At 40.7% G+C, this 20,870-nt stretch overlaps 1 protein-coding gene across 8 annotated transcripts in view; it reads left to right on the top strand.

Annotated features, from left to right (window-relative positions):
• The first annotated feature begins 13,523 nt into the window (after positions 1-13,523).
• Positions 13,524-20,870, top strand: part of LOC131109793 (uncharacterized) — an 11,977-nt gene continuing 4,630 nt past the window's right edge. For 2 of the 8 annotated variants that reach the window (XR_013625720.1, XM_078788657.1), the window contains exons 1-4: positions 13,524-14,065; positions 14,291-14,375; positions 16,101-16,197; positions 20,090-20,153. Coding sequence is in view for 3 of the 8 variants with exons in the window: in XM_078788657.1 (XP_078644783.1) it covers positions 14,317-14,375; positions 16,101-16,197; positions 20,090-20,153 (220 nt within the window). In the remaining 5 variants the exon portion in view is untranslated. The other 6 variants (XR_013625721.1, XR_013625723.1, XM_078788659.1 and 3 more) reach the window with 6 other exon arrangements.

Genomic DNA, 20,870 nt, shown 5'->3' with positions numbered 1-20,870 from the left:
GATTGTAGCGGCTCAATGTGGCGACCGCGTCAGGGAAACGATGGGCGATGAACGTAGGGCTTGTTGTTCCGCCATTAGTCACTGCGCTAATGAAAGGTGTCATCTGCTCTATTAACATGTTGAAACAGCCCATTAGTCACTCTCCGACATACGCTACGTATGTAATATATATATGTGGATATATGTCCAAGTATTTCCGAGTGAAGGGCCCTTCGTGTGATGCTCCAATGAACACTTGTTTGGCTAGACGGAATGTGAAATGTTTGTTGCAATTGAGCACAGGCTGGATGTGTGTGAACGCTGAGATGAGCAAAGACACAAATGCTATTTTTTATCCTTATCATTAAACGCATTTTATTGATTTTTTTAAACTTGATCAAAGATCGACAGTTGGTTGGATTTACATCACAACTCTAAGTGAACAATTCAATGTACTTTTTACACATATTTTTAAGTAACCAGTGTCTGGCAATGGTAATGGTAATGGTTTTATTTCATTTGAACATGCAACAGATTACAATTGAATGCATCACATAATCAGTTCACAGTTCCACATGTCCAAAAGGAGTAGGAAGAAGCAAAGCTTATTAAATCCTACCCCTCCATCTGGTACTTTTACAATCAGTAACTGTTACATTTGTTCACTTCCTGCTTTCCTAATATAGTTTACGTTTTTTTTAATTTTTTGTCCTGTACCGAAGTACGAGGTGATATGAGCATCCAATGCCATAATGGGTACCATAGTAAGTGTCAATATAGTGATATATATATAGCACATCATGACTGGTTCAAGACTCTTCATCCTTGTATTTAGCAAACATCAACTGCTTGTATTGTTTCTTGAATTGGCTCATCGTTGTGCATTGTTTGAGGGTCTTACTCAATCCATTCCATAGTTTGATTCCACATACTGAAATGCTATGGCTTTTTAACGTAGTCCTAGCATATAAGTGTTTCAAATGTACTTCTTCCCTGAGATCATATTTCTCCTCTCTTGTAGAGAAGTATTGGATGACATTTTTAGCTAATTGGTTATTTTTAGCCTTATGCATTATTTTAGCTGTTTGAAGATGAACTATATCAGTATGTTGTTGTTTTGGGTAGGCACACGTATGTGCGTGTCATTGAACACATCAAAATATGCTGATTGATGATGTATTGTGCATGTGTCTACCCAAGCAACACAGCTAATAGTGAATAAAAAAAAAGACAAAGACCCGTGCTAAATCAAATTAGACCTACAAGCTCGCATTGACAGCATAGATCTAATGGGTTTGATTACAGTGCAGTCGTATTCCATGTCTCAGATTTCCATATGTCCGATCCATCTACTTGTTTTTCTCTTTAACCATATTTCAATTGTGCTGCAAAAATTTGAATTGTCACTTGAAAAATGTTGTGTAAATCCATCCGTCTTTTATTGGTTATCGAATATTGGTCTTTGAAGGATTTTTGTCATACTGACATAAGTGAGTACACCCCATTTCCCCAACTATTTTTTATTACAGTATATCTTAAGGGACAATCTAAGGAAGATATATTTTCTTCCAAACTGATACCAATAACTTTCTGCTTCTCAAGACCAATGCCGGATGATAATTGATAACGTCTTTATAACATTTTTAAATGTAAATTTGACTGTGGTTTGTGCACACCTGGAAGTAAGAAAGGGTTTTTCCCAACTCTGGATGTTCCGATCAGGGTTTTATGCTTCCGATTCCAACACTGATCATCCATGAGTGAGATCAACCAATACCGATCCGATTTCAATTTACTTTAAGTAGAAATCTGGACGGTGTTCAAGTGGTTAGCACGCAGGCCTCACAGCTAGGAGACCCGAGTTCAATTCCACCCTCGTCCATCTCTGTGTGGAGTTTGCATGTTCTCCCCGTGCATGCGTGGGTTTTCTCCGGGTACTCCGGTTTCCTCCCACATTCCAAAAACATGCTAGGTTAATTGGCCACTCCAAATTGTCCATAGGTATGAATGTGAGTGTGAATGGTTGTTTGTCTATATGTGCCCTGTGATTGGCTGGCCACCAGTCCAGGGTGTACCCCGCCCCCCGCCGCCCGAAGACAGCTGGGATAGGCTCCAGCACCCCCGCGACCTTCGTGAGGATAAGCGGTAGAAAATGAATGAATGAATGAATGTAATAATCTGTCCTGCCTAACTTATAACAGAATGAATCCAATGTGCAGGTTGTAGGGGTCTCCAACTTTAATCACTATTGGACTACATGTTGAATAGGACAAGACATAATTAGTACAATGACAACAAGAGAGCAAAATTGTTCAGCGACACTTGAAAGAGTTCGTACCTACCTACCAAAACGAGCTATGAACTAACCGTATCTCTTAATAGTTTTAAAAACAAAACATTAGCCACGTTCACATGGACCCAAATATTCCAATTCCATTCAGGTTATTTGCTCAAACTGAAAGAATGTAACCTTTGTATACACCTCATTCCGAAAGAAAAGTGCCAATCCGAATGAATATATAATTGGATTCCCAGGGGTGGAATATTCCTTTCCCCATTCCGATCGGAAAGATTCCATTCGGAAAGAGACAAACTCCTCATGTAAACGTGGCTACTGTGATAAAAAGTCGCCACAAAGCTGTCGCCACAGACACTGCGTGTACACAAAGATGCAAAATAAGTCGAATGGCAATACGTTTGATAAGGGGGTGATCAAACACGCTGGCATCGATTGGCGTAGCCTGTGTCAATATGGGTGTTGCCAACCCTACATGACACGGCGCACACGTAGTGTTTGTCACCGCATGCCGATCTGTTTTTGGAATCGGATTTGAATGGAATTTTAGGCATATGCCAATCACATGTTTTTCACGTTAGACATTGAGGGTTGGCCCATCGATCGGACCACCTCCAGTCCTAACCAAATATGCCATTGCTGCGGTTCTGCGGTTCATTGAGAATATAACCGTAAATGTAAAGGGGTGTACTCACTTTTATTGGACACTGCAACCAAGCAAGATCCATCAGTCCATGATACTATTTCTATGGTATGCTATGATGTATTTACCATATTATTATTATTTTATTGGCCACGGCGACAGCATCTCTCAGCATTCACGTGAAATTTATAGTTCCAGAGTAAACAAACTATCACTATATCGTGTTTCTGACTGTAATGCAGCGACGGTGTGTATGTTTTATTGTTGCTTTTATGTTTCATGAGCCCTCACTGAGACATAATCAGTCAAATAGTCAGGAATACTCCTGATAAAGACATAAGGGAAGGTAGCTATCAGACAAAAAAAAAAAAAAAACACCAAGACTGTTGTCTATTAAAGCGCTGTCTCCTATGTCAACAAACACCACCTCCTTCTGTTTAAAGCTTATTCCTGCTGTTTCATCTCGCAAGTAAAGCAATCGATCAAGTGACTCAGGTTGTCGCAAAGGCAGCTTTCAGACTGGTCATCCCATACATACGTATATATATATATATATATATATATATTATATATATATGTGTGTGTGTGTAAAGCTGATGTATATCGAACTGAAAGTGAATGTGTCTCAACCAGGGTGGACACACTACGAATAGAAATGAAGGCTAAAAACACAACATATGGCCGCTCCCTTGATGTGATCCATTTGGCGGCCCTGTCGTCAGATTTCAAAGAGCATACGAGATAACGCCTCATGTGCACGGTCGCCATGGATGCCAGGCTTCCTCCTTGGATGTTATTGTGGAGAGAAGTGTGTTTTTGCACTCAACCATATGGGGGCATCGACTGTGTGAAATGCAACTTGATAATCCTAATTTGCAGGTTAGCGTTCCAGCGTTAAGATAAAAAATGATGTTTTATAATGACTTTGTATGTTTAATGTTGTATCTGACACTATGTGCTGGCTTTCCATCCATTGGCTACCCCTACAGGATTATTCCGAGACACCCTTAATGATATGGACTGTTGTAGCTGGACTAACAAGCAGGAAGGAAATAGACTGACCTTTCTGGTCCCAACAAGGTAAGCTACTCCGTTTCGTGAAATAAGAAATAACTGTCTTGTTTATGTTTCGTTTTTTTGTTGTCAACTTTAGAAAAATCTAACTTATAGAGGTCAACACCCAAATTTACGCCATCAGCGTATTTGTTTTTAGCTGTAGCAAAACATAATCGGTTTTATTTGAATTGCATTGTCGTTTTACTTGCTATGTACTGAACATAGCAATGAATATTTTACTATACAACAAATAAAAAAAGAGCAGCACCATGAAATGAAATATGAATAACACGCCAACATTTCCAGTATGTAATTACGTCAAACAAACACCTTTCCCTGCAACATTAACACCCCTTGGGATAAATACGTCTGCACAAATGTAGTATATTTTACAGTAAATCTTGTTAGGCATATGCAGCTTCATCATAATATATAGTATGTAAATCAGTGTCTTATGCACAGGTACTGCCTTTTACAAATTAGACTTATTATTATAAATGTTTTTTGATTAAATAAATAAAATAATCACTGCTTAAATTAAATAAAATTAAATAAAATTAAATAAATTAAATAAAATTAAATAAAATTAAATAAAATTAAATAAAATTAAATAAAATTAAATAATGAAACAAAAGTTGTAAAAAACCCTTTACTTTAAGAGTGTCTGTGACTGGGATTATTCAACATAATTTAACTATTTGTGTAATTTTAGCATCTATGTGGCTATTTTAAATATGCATTTTTGCTATTCATCTCTTTATTCGTCAACAGACATTTAAGGATTTTCCTTAAATCAAAATATATATATACAGCAAATTCAAGTGTTAGCATATTTGTAGTACTGTATGTCATGTTATATGTTTGGCACAAAAAACACTCCAAAACAGCAGGTGTTATCCTGAGGTACACACCTTTTATCACAAGGTTAGTCTATGAAAGACTCTGTAGACACGTTACATACTATATATATATATACACTATATCTCCTGTCTTTCCCCTTCAAATTCAATAGCGTCCCAGAGGTGTTCCTCTCAAGGGGATCACCCCCTTTCCCCACCCCCCGGGCCCCTGTGGCCCATACACAGACTGCACAGTCTGGGGGGGAACCTGACACAACATCAACTCGTACTGTGAAGTCGAGGTGTCAGTCTGTGGGTCATGAAATGAAATGCCTCTGTCGTTCCTTCACACTTCATAGGCAGGACAGACATATCGGATATGGCTGTGTGGGCTGCAGGAAGAGCAAAACAGAAAAAAAAATGTTGGTTATTCTGCATTATTAGTTGGTACTGTCTTGTCTGTTGTTATCTACCTATGATATTACTGTGTAAGAATGGTATGTGGAATATTAACCTTTTGTGAGCTTTGTTGTTACTAAGTAAGGCGTTATCACTTTCTCACAGAATTTTTGCCTGGCACAGTGTGAACTCTGTTATGTTGCGGTTTTAGCTAATTGGCGATTTGTCCCACATGCTGTACATCGGCTTTTATTAAAGAGAAGATACCGGTATCACATTGTTATGCTGTAATCGATAATTATCGGACATCCCTAATATACTGTATATATGCAGTATGTAGTCATATTAATGTGAGGTTGGGGAATCGGATCATGCATCAGATTACAATTGAGTGCATCCCATAATCAGTTCACAGTTCCACATGTCCAAAAGGAGTAGGAAGAAGCAAAGCTTATTAAATCCTACCCCTCCATCTGGTACTTTTACAATCAGTAACTGTTACATTTGTTCACTTCCTGCTTTCCTAATATAGTTTAAGTTTTTTTTATTATTATTATTATTATTTTACATTTTTTAAATTTTATTTATGTCACATACCCAAGTACGAGGTGATGTGACCATACAATTACATAATCGGTACCATAGTAACTGTCAAGGGGGCCTCGATAATAGTTTAGAATTTGGCTTATAGTGGTATAAATAACAAACGTAAAAATGCAGATGAATCAAATGCCGTCATTGTGAGAAGAAGGAACGTTCATGTGGGGAAGTATTTACTCAGCGGACTGCCTGAGTAAACTAAACACTAAACCGGTTAGAAGTTTGGCAGAACCTTGTAGCGTGAATTAAAGCTAGCAGGGTTAGCTTAGTTTAGCATGATTATGTGGAAAAGTTTAAAGGTTAGCTAGTTTGTTACCAATAAATAAATATGATTTACAATTAGAGACAAGTGTATTTCATTATATTTTTATACGATTTTGTATCATTTTATATCGTCATATCGTGATACATCCCAAAAATATTGTGATATACGTTAAGGTCCATATCGCCCAACCCTATCTTTCAACCAAGATGGTTGAATTCTGATCTTTGATGCCTTTAACCTCCATTGTACCTTATTCATTCATCCATTGGCAAAATTTATACTTTTGATGGTTGAACATTGAAGAATTTCACCTAAAAATTGGTCAAACAAAAGTCCAGGCCATGAATGTGATAAATTGATCCACAATATTATTCTATTGCTTTTCCTCCCGTGGTTGTTCGTCTGTATGTTGCCTTCACAGTCGTCCACTGGCGATGACACTGCTGAAGTGGACATGCGTCACAATCTATCCAGTGTATGTCACTGGATTTCACAAGCCCGCAGCCTTCCTCAGCACCTCCGGGGATAAAACAATCAGCCTGACCAACAAGGCATGTAACCTAGAGAGGGGTGGGGGGTGAAAGCTGATTGTTCCCGCAAGCACACAAATGTTGCTGAAGCGGCTGATCTGTGTTTAAAGGTTGACAGCTTGACTTCATGTCACATACAAAACATAAAAATCCCATCTATTTTTCATCAACACTTATACTGTAATGCATTTTTCTTGTGTCGGCTATGCCATGAAGTGACGGAGATTCCTGTCCTATGAATATTTAGTTTCAAGCAGACACCTTGGAGTAATTACTGCAGGAATGTACAGTGTGGAGCAAAATGTTCCCCAGTGCATACATATACAAACACACACGCTCTCAGGCTCAGATGATGTTATTAGATTATACTTACTTGATTATTGATTTACCATAACGTCTGATGGAGACCATGTCTTTACTCTGGAGACTGCGTGCAGCTTTTTTTTTTTTTTTTTTTTTTTACTTTTATCGACGCCCCGCATTATGTCAGAACATTTACTTAGCCTCCTCGTGCCCTGAGCTTAGAAGAGCTTGCCATTTTGGCTAATTTGTTTGCTTTCTGGCTAATTGAATGAGAAGATTAGAAGCACTCTCACTCTGCAGTTAGTTTAGCTTGAGCTAGGATGCTAGGTTATGCTAAGCTAAAGGCTATAATCCGTACGACACAAAAAAAAACATTTTAGTTTAGGTTAAACATGACAAATTCATGGAATTCTAACTTATTTATTTATTGTATATAACACATGTTTTTAAGATATTAACAGGACAAAACCCCACCTCGTTCCCCACCTTGTCGCTGCCATCTTGCCAATTCTCCTTCTGTCCTAAAGAAGGACATTTTAGTCCCATGAGGGCGAGAGAAATATTGATGTGGAGAGATGAGCTATTGATCGCGAGGAGAGGACAAGCGAGACAGTTGACATGCAGCAGACTGCTCCATGTAGCAAACAGCATAAGGCGCTAATGACAGAATATTAGCATTAGCGAGGGAGAGTGATATGTATTTCAGAGTATTTCAGAGTTTTGTAGTAGGAAGGTACTGCGCTTGTGTTCCATCTTTACATGACATCACATCAAATATTGAGCAGAAATGGAGAAAGAAAAGACTTTGATTGGCAAAGTTAGCTTCAAGTTAGCTTCAAAGCCCCAGCAGATGGCTCTACAGCAAGACCAAAGTTATTTGTATCTACTGTCGCTGTGTTTGACTTATCACAGATTAGAAGGCCTTCCAGAGACTGGATCAGTGCAGCTATAGTTTTTATTGTCATATACAGTGGTAAAGGTGTCACAACCTTCATGGGAGCCGTCTCTCCGTCAATTTGGATTGAATTGTGAGCTGAAATGTGAGTTATAGCTGCTTTTTGGGCTGTCAATGTGATAGCCGTGGTTGAATTTGAGTGCTGTGCTAGCATTAGCATCGTACTAACTAGGGAAAGATAGAGATATGTTTCTATTGAAATTAATCCAAACAGGTTTCAAACTCTGGTGCAAGCTAGCTAGGTAGCTAGGTAGCTAGGTAGCTAGTTAGCTAGGTAGCTAGGTAGCTAGCTAGAACGCTGAATGATCGGTGTGATTATTGAAATTAATCAAATCAGGTTCCAAACACCGGCGCAAGCTAGCTAGCTAGCTAGCTAGCTAGCTAGTTAAAACACCGAATGACCGGCATGATTATTGAAATGAATCAAAACAGGTTTGAAACACCGGCGCAAGCTAGCTAGGTAGCTAGCTAGCTAGAACACCGAATGACTGGCGTGATTATTGAAATTAATCAAAACAGGTTCCAAACATCGGTGCAAGCTAGCTAGGTAGCTAGGTAGCTAGAACACCGAATGAATGGCGTGATTATTGAAATTAATCAAAACAGGTTCCAAACACCGACGCAAGCTAGCTAGGTACTAGCTAGCTAGAACGCCGAACAACCGGCGTGATTCTTGAAATTAATCAAAACAGGTTCCAAACACCGGTGCAAGCTAGCTAGCTAGTTAGCTACTTAGCTAGCTAGAACACCGAACAACCGGCGTGAATATCAATTATCAGGCTTATTGGTGGGCAAAACCGTTCATTTCAGTGAACCGGATCATTCCGGTTCATTCAGTAAAAAGATTTCGTTCAATTGGTCGTTAGGCTGTGATTGCCCCCTATTCATAGACCCGGTCACCCGTGTCGAGTCAGTCCGTTCACTCATGTTCACGTTCGTTTCGACTCAACAGCGCAACAACACGTGATGACTAGTTATGTGTCGGTCATGAACGAACTGGTCAAAAGAACTAGTTCTTTTTTGTGAACGGAATGAACGAGGTCACCCACAGTGTCGGTCAATCTCTCGGTCTCGGTCTTTCAGTCAGCTAACCCCACCCACCAACAGAGCGAGGCGCGATGATAGAATAAGACAGACATTCCGTTCACAAAAAAAAAACGAGTTATTTTGACCCGTTCTTTCATGACCGACCCACCACTAATCAGGCTACGGGCTTTGCGTTTTTGCGTGTATCTTGTGATTTTCCACGTTTTTGCACGTCGCCAACATGTACATCGTCCATGAATAACTCATATTGAATACATTCATATTGATAATGCTGTACAATGTGTGAACCGCAAAGTGGGGAGGGAGGACTTTATATAAATATTTATGCATATATAAAAGAAGAGATAATACAAATGTGTTCCATCCTGATTGACTGGGATGATGACATTGATGTGAAATAGCTTTGGCCTTTCTGCGGCTGCAATATGGCTTCCACAGAGATGCATCTTCTTGTCATGTGGCTGCTTTGACATTGGATGACGACAGGAGGAAGAGATTCATGCACAAACTTAAGAATTGCTAATATTTTGTCAAAAGAGTGCTATATTTTTTCTTTTTCCAAAGCAGATAGAGATGTAACAATAGTAAAATAAATTTCTGTATTTAAGCATAATTTTACTTATTCTTAGCCCAAATTAAGCATTTTCAAGCATAAGATGGCTAAATCCATCCATCTATTTTCTATGCTGCTTATCCTCACGAGGATCGCGGGTATGCTGGAGCCTATCTCAGCTGACTTTGGGCGAGAGGCGGGGTACACCCTGGACTGGTGGCCAGCCAATCACAGGGCACATATAGACAAACAACCATTCACACTCACATTCATACCTATGGAAAAAACATGCATGTTTTGGAGATGTGGGAGGAAACATGGAGAAAATGGGGAGGAACTCCACACAGAAATGCCCAAGCGGAGAATCAAACCCAGGTCTTCCTGATTTCCTGACTGTGTGACCTACGTGCTAACCACTGAGTCTATGTCATTGTCTATGTTAATATATATTATTTTCTCTGACTATCGGGTACTACTAATGTAAATGTGACTATATGGGTGTTATTCCATGTCTCGAGGACTCTAATAATGTTAAAAACTAGGGTCTAAAAACAGATTTTGTACGCCATAACTACAAATGTATTCCATTTATTAATATTTAAGCCGGGGCTGCATGGCTGGATGATAACTGATAACGTCTTTATAACATTTGTTGATGTAAATTTGACTGCGGTTTGTGCACACCTGGAAGTAAGAAAGGTTTTTTCCCAACTCTGTATGCTCCGATCAGGGTTTTATGCTTCCGATTCCAACACTGATCATCCATGAGTGAGATCGACCGATACGATCAGAGTAGAAATCTACACAGCAGCCAAGTGGTTAGCGCGCAGGCCTCACAGCTAGGAGACCAGGGTTCAATTCCACCCTCGACCATCTCTGTGTGGAGTTTGCATGTTCTCCCCGTGCATGCGTGGGTTTTCTCCGGGTACTCCGGTTTCCTCCCACATTCCAAAAACATGCTAGGTTAATTGGCGACTCCAAATTGTCCATAGGTATGAATGTGAGTGTGAATGGTTGTTTGTCGATATGTGCCCTGTGATTGGCTGGCTGGCGACCAGTCCAGGGTGTACCCCGCCTCTTGCCCGAAGACAGCTGGGATAGGCTCGCGAGGAAAAGCGGTAGAAAATGAATGAATGAATATTTAAGCCTACTTTGCAGAAATGTGCTTATTTATTAGTGACTACGATAAACGAGGAATGGCTGTGATGTGAAAGGGATTTGCATCACATATGTCTTTTTCAGGAAGTCACAGATTTGTTATCATATGTAACAGGTTAACATTATCCGCAGTGTATATTATCAGCAAGTGTAAAAAGAAGTTAACCAGCACCATTAGTATCATGTCTTAACCTTTGGGGATTTGCATGCTATATGTTATATGTTTTGGCAATAAATTGAAGTATTGAAGTCACAGAAAGCCAAACAAAAATCAAAAACAAAACATCCTTTTCGTGGCCACTAAACATAAATCTGTCACCTGTCATCCAAAAACGGCAACAGAATTTGTGTATTTTGTGACAAATTTGCTCAATTTTACAATTGCACGACCTTGTACGAAGAGAATTTTAAAGAATGTCTCGTGCTTTGTGTGTTTTTATTTGCTTTAGATGACTGCAGAAATAGCAAATACGTTCCCACAGGCTGTTATGCAAATGCGGAGGCTGCGACTGTATAGCGGAGTTGACCAACACATTAGAATTAGCATTGTTCACACATCCGTTCGTCTTTAGGCCGCTCTCTGCACCCCCCCAACTCTCTCGCTGCCTCCCTCCTCCCTGCGTCCTCTCCTTCCCGTTCTCGCTGCAGTGTTGCTATAGCAACAGAGAAATGTGGGAATACCTCCGTCCTTCAGAATGCAGGAGATGGAAGGAAGCGAGGATCATTTGAGGATGTGTTATTAATTAAAAGATGGAATCTAAACGCAATACAGTCAAAAGAGGACTGCGGATGGGAGGTGTGCAACGCCATGTCCGAGCATCATGTTGGGCCATTTGTCTGACGGTACATGTGCTGGACGTCTCCATTTTTAGTGAGGCTGCAGTTTCCATGACGACGTCCAGACTAAAATAGCAGCACATTCTCCTGCCTCTCTCTCTCTCTCTCATTCTCGCTCTCTCTTTCTCTTCGCTGTTCATTCCAGATCTTTTGGTTTATCAGGTCCAATCCTCTTCATATCCATTCATCATATGGGGGAATCAAGCACATGTACCCCCCCCCCCCACGTCACCCCTCCCGCTACCCTTTCTGCCTTACCTCCCGTCCCTATCATTTCCCATAGCTCCGCCCATCTCTTATCTCCAATTTTCACTGGGCTGCAACAGATTCTGTCAACATGCATCAAGCCTGGCGTTGCCACGACGACGCTCTTGAAAACCACCGCAATAATTTCCAACAAAGACAAAAAAAAAACACTAGAGCCCACACGGGGGCGGGCAGGCCGGCGGGGGTGAGGAAGGCACTGGATGGAGGGAAGTGTGTGTGTGTGTGTGTGTGTTTTATGTTTATTTGAGTGACAGTAAGACAGAGAGGCAGCTGCAGTGTTGTAAGTGACCCTTCAGTGAACCGCTGGGTATCGAACGCCACTTCTCCACACACTTACATGCTGTATACATGTGAGGGCCCCATATGGTGATGTCTTGACTATGTACAGTATATGTACAAGTGTGTAATGCTGACCTATTTCTGTTTTTTCAAAGGCCAACCTGCACCCGATACTGTACATGTGATCACTGTAGTACACAGCATACTGTACACCATGCTAAAACCATTTGTACATACAATGTGTGTCTATCCTTTTATTACAAATTGCATATCATAGTCATATAGTATAGTATATTATATTTTATATTGTATAGTATATTTACTATTGAGTACAATAGTTCCATCCATCCATTTTCCATGCCGCTTCTCTTCACTAGGATCACATGTATGCTGGAGTCTATCCCAGCGGACTTGAACCTGGTCAATCACAGGGCATATACAGACCAACAATCACTCACATTCATACCGATGGACTATTTAGAGTTGCTAATTAACCTAGCATGTTTTTGGAATGTGGGAGGATGCGGCCTATTTCACTCATGGATAATCCAGTCAAAACGTGATCAGACCATTAATTAATTCATTCATTTTCGACCGCTTATCCTCATGAGGGTCGCGGGGGTGCTGGAGCCTATCCCAGCTGACTTCGGGCCAGAGGCGGGGTACACCCTGGACTGGTGGCCAGCCAATCACAGGGCACATATAGACAAACAACCATTCACACTCACATTCATACCTATGGACAATTTGGAGTCGCCAATTAACCTAGCATGTTTTTGGAATGTGGGAGGAAACTGGAGTACCCGGAGAAAACCCACGCATGCACGGGGAGAACATGCAAACTCCACACAGAGATGGCCGAGGGTGGAATTGAACTGGGGTCTCCTGCGCGCTAACCACTCGACCGCTGTGCAGCCCCATTCACACATGTTCATTCATTCATTCATTTTCTACCGCTTATCCTCACGAGGGTCGCGGGGGTGCTGGAGCCTATCCCAGCTGACTTCGGGCAAGAGATGGGGTACACCCTGGACTGGTGGCCAGCCAATCACAGGGCACATATAGACAAACAACCATTCACACTCACATTCATACCTATGGTCAATTTGGAGTCGCCAATTAACCTAGCATGTTTTTGGAATGTGGGAGGAAACTGGAGTACCCGGAGAAAACCCACGCATGCACGGGGAGAACATCCACAAAGAGATGGCCGAGGGTGGAATCGAACTATGGTCTCCTAGCTGTGAGGCCTGCGCGCTAAACACTTGTCCGCCATCAGACCATTCCAAGCTGCTAATATTATGTGAAACCAAAATGCATCTTGACTTTTTGCTTTGCTTTCTGTAAAACCTAAAAAGCTTACCAAACCTCCTTTCCCTATTCTCCCCAACAATGACCTACTCTATTGGATTGTATTCTATTCTCTTGCTGAGGCTGAGGGTAGGACAAGCTGAGTATCTCTCGCCAAATAGAGAGAAGAGCCACGTCGTATTCAGTAGGCCACAGAATATAATAGATGCTATCTTATCAAATAAGATGTCAGCTCAGCGTCTTCACACTCAATAATCCCGTTGTATTCCAGAAAGCTGCTTTGATACTAACACATACTTACATGTGTGCCAAGTCAGGGAAAACACTCCAGGCTGTGTAATTTCCAGGCCAAAGCCACAGCAGATGACAAAGCACATTATAATGAGTGTTTATGGCCTTGGGACGCTGTATAAATGTGTGTGTGTGTGTGTGTGTGTATGTATAATCCATGTAGCCAGGTGGCATCGTCTCTAAGAAGAGAGAAGTGGCATCATCCACTGATGGTCTCCTTAAGATCCCGAGCTGACTTAAAAATGTCTGCCAGGGTGAGCTGTCATGTCAGCGCCGGATGGGAAATTGGCCCAGACAGTGATTTGGAGTGTGGCTGGAGATGAAGTAGATTGAGGAGGTCAAGTAGGAGGACTATAAAAGCTCTGTCTCCTTTCCTGGAACATGCACTTAATGCCAATGAAGATTTGGGATGTGCTGCAGTGCCTCCTGCAATCATTCAAATAAGCAAATATGTGAGGTGAGTGGCCCGACTCGCACACACTGCGTTCATACATCCCGGATGAATATTTAATGGCAGATGTTAAAAAATCTGGACGGAATGTGGCCATATTTTCAAAATGACGGCCTCTGGCATGCATATTTAATAGGTTATGTAACTCATGAGAAAAGGCACATGGAGGAACGTAAGTTTTTGGTGTCTTTTACTGCCTTTTACAATTCAAATGTTCTTTTGTATCAGCAGGGGTGGAGGAGACGAGGAACTTCTAGATGCTTCTTTCTTTGGTCCTTCTCTTTTGCAGCCGTACAAATGAGGATCCATGCCTGAGGTTTGTTGAAGCTGTAAGTCATTTTTTTTTAAATTATTTTTATGAATTTTATTCATTTCATGTATTTAGTTAGTGTTAGTGTATTTTTACAAAGTTTACATAGTTTTTGTTGTATTAGTTTAGTTTGAGGCATTTATTCTATTTAAGTATATTACATGTATATGATATTTATATGTCAGTATAGCTAGAGTTAAAAAGAATTTCATTATATATACATACATATATATATATATTTGTAATGATTTTGTTTTTATTATTGATTTTTTTATTGATTTGTACTGATTATTTGAATTAGTTTGTTCTATTTTTTATTTAATTCTAAATAATATTTTAACATTCATTATATATGATATACTTTATATTTGCTCTACACTATTATTATTATTTTTATTATTATTAATAATATTATATATATGTATATATTATTTGTAGTAGTAGTACTATTATTATTATATATTAATATAATTACCATAAATATGTTACATATAAATTATAAATAATTAATATAATATTTTAACATTCAATATATATGATTCATATCTTCATATGATTAATATAATTCATATATTTGCTTGACATTATTATTATTATTATTATTATTATTATTATTATTATTATATTAATATAATTACCAAAAATGTGTTACATATTATATGAATCCTAAATAATGAATATAATAATTAATACAATTATTCTATTTTTTATATATTATATTATTATATTATACATTGCTCTACACCTCCTCTACTAAGGAGACTGCTGTTTGAGGTTTACATCCAAAATGCTGATGAATATTTAATCTAAGGAACATTTCACTTGAATTACTGTAGGCATATTTCATGTATATATTACCAATATAAATGTGTTCTTTATTGAAAAAAACTAAAAAATTTGTACTATTATATGGAACCCGCGTACCGCCAGCGGTACTCAGCCCGCAGCATGAGAATGAGTGCTTTAGAAGGCTTGCGTCTTATCTGGTATCATGTTTCCCAACAATTCAATTTTAATATCACGACATTACTGCTGCGCTGGTCCTGATTACACTGTACTTTGTTATTATATTTGCACAGTGTATGTGACAAAGGATTACCGCCGAGCCTAAACTCCAGCAGCATATCTGTGGCAGACACCACGGCTTTGTGCGTAAACCTCTTTGCACGCCGCTCTTTTCAAAAGCGCCTCAGCAAAATGTGAAAAGAAAGGGAAAAAAATCAGTACAGTAATGTTCGTTAATCTTATTTGGTGCTGCGCTTATCTTTTTAGGGCAACTTATCTCTCCCATCCTATGTTATACTGCCAGGTTTGTACGCGTCATCGTTCTCAGGATGATTCAGTACGGTGTTGTCAGGAAACTCATGCACGTACTTAGTAGCAGGAAACTGACATCATTTACACTGCATGTCATTTTAGGGCAGCCATATTTGTGCAATGTGCCTTTTCCCCTCTTCTGATAAGCACAGTGGAACTTGTGTTGCTGTAACCACACATATAGCGCATCACTTGACTTGACTAATCTTCAATTATTTATTTTAGTTCAGATAACAAAAGAGTTTTCAGTGTTCTATTTCTGACTCCAGTCTCAGGGTGTGTTTGACACCCGCCCCCTAAACCTTCCTACCCAACACCTCGACCCCCCATTTGGAGCAGGCATGTGGAAATGGCCGGAAACGGCAACATGCTGTCTCGGCCGTGACGTGGCCTGCTTACATGATGATGTTTCAGGTGGGGGCGCCATGGCGATCGATCACCTATTGAGTCGTATCCCAGGGATCCTCACGGGGAGGAAGTGTGGGCTCAGGGCTTTGGACAGCTCACTCAGGTACTAACTAACTACTCTACTACATGTATTGTACTGTAGTACTGGATGTATGGGTCACATTCTTTATGTCAGCCTCATTCATTCATTTTCTACACTGCTTGTGCTTTTGTATCATCATGGTAACAATAATTCACAAAATTGGCAAAAACATATTTTGGGGGTTAAAATCGCACATTTTTTTGCCCTTTTTTAATACAGTATTTTGCCATAATAATTAAATAATTAGAAAAAAATAAAAATAATAAATAATAAATAACAGCCCCCGCGACCGTCGTGAGGAAAAGCGTCAGAAAATGAATGAATGAATGAATAACAAAATAACAAATAAATAGCTATGAATAATAATAATAATAATAATAATAATAATAATAATAATAATAATAATAATAATAATAATAATAATAATAATAATAATAATAATAATAATAATAATAATAATAATAATAATAATAATAATAATAATAATAATAATAATAATACATTAATATCAGATGCTATCATAAAAACAATATTAATAGCAACATTATATTGACCACTATAAAATGCAAGGAGACCAGGGTTCAATTCCACCCTCGGCCATCTTTGTGTGGAGTTTGCATGTTCTCCCCGCGCATGCGTGGGTTTTCTCCGGGTACTCCGGTTTCCTCCCACATTCCAAAAACATGCTAGGTTAATTGGCGACTCCAAATTGTCCATAGGTATGAATGTGGAATGAGTGTGAATGGTTGTTTGTCTATATGTGCCCTGTGATTGGCTGGCCACCAGTCCAGGGTGTACCCCGCCTCTCACCCGAAGACAGCTGGGATAGGCTCCAGCGCCCCCCACAACCCTCGTGAGGATAAGCGGTAGAAAATGAATGAATGAATGAACTATAATATTAGAGTGGTTAGCATACAGGCCACACAGCTAGGAGACCTGGGTTCAATTCCTCCCTCGAGTTTCTTGTTGTTATTCCCACTGTACACATTCATGGCATATAAAATACATTAATAAAACGATTTAATACCACAATTAACTGCTAACACATGCCACTGGCGGCTTAGTGGGGTAGCATGTTAAAAAGCTTCAATTGGATTATGGATTAAGTCAATTGGAAAATGTATGATTAATCCATGTGATCGGTATCGGCCTATTTGAATCCTGGATGGAGCATCCCTAGTTATAACATGAGGACTGCCTGTCATATTTTTGTATAGCATTAAACTCAATTAGCCTGGGCTCTTTACCATGCCAAAATTTTTGCCCTTTTGTGTAGCTTTTCTTTGCTACGTGTCGCTACAAAAGCGTGAGAAGAGCAGGCTGAAGGCCTCTGAGTTGCACACGGTGAGTTAATGAACATGACTTGCTGCCTCGGCCTTGTAATGAGCCCCAACATAGGAGGAAATGGCGCCCCCGGGCTCAATGCGGAGTGCACTTGGCAGCATGCATGTTGCTTCAGTGTGCCCGTGAGGCTGCACGCTAACTCATTAGGATATGATTTCTTCTCCTCTCCCTCATTGTCACTCTGCTTTTAGTCCATCCTGTTGTTCCATCCTGTCGCTGCCCTAAATAACACATAATTACCACCAAAAATAACAACTCTCCTTAGCACCTGTCAGCTCTCGTTCCTCTCCTCTCAGTCAACTTCTTGACAAAAAAAAGCCTTCTCAGCATGGCGGAAACATCAAATGTTATCCGAATGTGCCTAAAAAAGTGACAAAGTGTGACAGAGCGATATAGACGAGCGAAGGCTGATGTCAGAGGAGATCACAGCAGCACACGTCTCCCCTCCTCTTGTCAAACTCGCTTTGGGATGTTCATGTTGCTTTGCTGTGCATTTATTTGCCGTCTTAGTGGAAAAAAAAAACAATGAAGTGAATAATGTGCATTAATGCAAATGCAGTCCTGCTGGCTCTGCTCAGCGTATTTGCATTTTCTATAAAAAGACAAACTGGGTGTCCTATTTGGAAGCAGACAATAGGAGCACTTTAGCAGCAACATATGCATTTTACCATCACTCCCCCCCTTTTATGGGTGACAGTTATACGTGCGCAGCACAGACGATAACCCCAGTTTGATCAGTACCCAAGCTTACCTCATCGGTACCTTCTTCCACGCTAAACGCCAGCCTCCCATCATGCTCCAGTTACCATTGCGGCCCGTTCCAGTGCACATTGCCCCCGGGGCACAGAATAAGGTTCTGTCAATGAATACTTGGTGGCCTCCGTTCTTTTAGGGTGGGACCAGCACACATTTCAGCTGCTTGTATCCGCAATCTCATTCTTTCAGTCACGACCATAGGTGAGGGTGGGAACATAGATTGACCAGTAACTCAGCTCTCTCTTCACCGAGACGGTCCGGTACTGTGACTGCATTCCTGTCGATACTGTGCCGATCCCCCTGTGAACAAGACCCTGAGATACTTGAACTCCTTCACCTGGGGCAGGACCTCATTCCCAATCTGGGGAACCTGCAATCCACCCTTCGACTGAGAACCATTTAGAGGTGCTGAGTGTGATCCCAGAAGCTTCATACTCAGATGCTTACCGCCCAGTAAATACTGAAGGTCACAGTCTGATGAGGCCATCAGGACCACATCGTCTGTAAATAGCAGAGACGAGATCCTAAGGCCCCTGAACCGGACTCTCTTGACGCCTTGGTTGCGCAGAGAAATTCTGTTCGTAAGAATTAGGAACGGAACTTACTGCCAACAATGCGAACCAGGCACCTTCTCCATTTGTACAAGGACCGAAGGGCACGTAGTAGTGCGCCACCAATCCTGTACTCCTGGAGCGCCCCCCCAGGGGACACCGCAAGGGACATGGTCGAATGCCTTTTCCAAGTCCACAAAGCACATGTATCGATGTGTTGGGGAAAACTTTGGCATGCACTCCAGGATCCTTGCTGGTCCAGACCAGTTCAACCAATGGTTGTACCCTTCTCTCCAGCACCCTGGAGTAGACTTTCCATGAGAAGCTGAGGAGTGTGATCCTTCTGTAGTACAACCTTATTGAAAAGTCCAGATGTACTGTTCCCAACATCCAAGCAATGTTGAAGAGACTGTCAGCCAATACAGTCCGGTAACATAAAGAGCCTTGAGGAATTCAGGTCGAAACTCATCCACCCCCAGAGCTTTGCCACTGGGGAGCTTTTTGACTATCCCTGCCACCTCAGCCCTGGGGATGGAACGATCCACGTTCGTATCCTCAGACTGCTTCCCCTCTGAAAGGTATGTCAGCGGGATTGAGAAGGGCCTCTTTTCCACCAGCCGACTATCCCCTCAGTCAAAGTCAGCAGGCTCCCATCCCCGATGGAAATAGGGGGCACCACTTTACCTTTTTGAGGCGTTGCACGGTTTGCCAGAGCCTCTTCAAGGCCAACCAAAAGTCATGATCCATGTCTTCACCAAAGTCCTCCCACACCTTAGTTTTGCCGGTACCTGTCAGCTGCTCCCCACATATATTTTATAGGTATTTGTGGTATTATTCTACATTTATTATTATGATTCTATAGTTTGCATGTTCTCCCCGTGCATGCGTGGGTTTTCTCCGGGTACTCCGGTTTCCTCCCACATCCCAAAAACATGCTAGGTTAATTGGCGACTCCAAATTGTCCATAGGTATGAATGTGAGTGTGAATGGTTGTTTGTCTATATGTGCCCTGTGATTGGCTGGTGACCAGCCAGAAGACAGCTGGGATAGGCTCCAGCAGCCCCCGCGACCCTTGTTAGGACAAGCGGTAGAAAATGAATGAATGAATGAATAATTTACTTTACGTATTTGTGCATTACTTTGAAAAGGCATGAAGGCCTCCTCCTAAAATAAACCTTGTTACTGTGTACTGTTGCCCATGGCCACTAAATAAGGAGATGCAATGTGTATTTTAATATTAATATAAATGTTCATTGTTGAAGCTGCTGAGGTCTTCGGGCAACGACTGTCCAAGATTTTGGGCTCTCATGAACGTGACCTTTGAAAGTGAGTCATACCAAAGCTTCCTCCGAGGCCATCAGGTAGGAACCCTTCTAATAGAATTGACCAGAAGTTCTCCTCAGGACTTGAACTTTTTTTTTTTTTTTAGCTCAATTTGTGTTTAATTTGCCACATCATTTACTATGAGTCATGAGCCTGTCAGCTAGTAGAAACTTTCTTTTCTAACCCTGCTTTTACAGGCTCTCAATTATATAATCGCTAGCCTTCTCCTCTGCTTCCGCCACCTCATATGGAAGTGACTTTATTTCACGCTCACCTCTGTACAGTACATTATGTGTGCATATTCCTGTAGAAATGGAAAGGTGACAAACGGTGCCAAAAGGAGAGGATGTGTGCGTTCTGTTCCAAACATGGAACATCCTTTCTTCTCAGGCACGGTGACTTCGCTGCTGCAGAGTGCAATTTCTCGCACATGCTAATTAAAGCTCAGATTGCATTAGCTTCAGAATCATAATGAAAAGCTTTTAATTAAACACAGTCCCGTGTGCTGTGTCTCCTGCATTCAGTACTTCTTAACACCCTCTGCTGGAAGCATAATATCTGCATGTTACTTACTGCAACAGTACCCCCCCCCCAAAATGCAAAATTTAAATGATTTAGTGTTATTTACCTTTTTTTCTTGGAGAACTTGGAGCAACAAACTGCAAAGCATGGAATTACTGTAAATTACCAAAAAATACTTAATATCGCCATCGCCATAAT

This window comes from Doryrhamphus excisus, unplaced genomic scaffold (genome assembly GCF_037039965.1).
Source record: "Doryrhamphus excisus strain RoL-2023G ecotype Guam unplaced genomic scaffold, RoL_Dexc_Guam_v1.1 HiC_scaffold_24, whole genome shotgun sequence".
NCBI classification, from domain to species: Eukaryota; Metazoa; Chordata; class Actinopteri; order Syngnathiformes; family Syngnathidae; genus Doryrhamphus; species Doryrhamphus excisus.
This window is presented reverse-complemented; position numbering and strand designations above follow the sequence as displayed.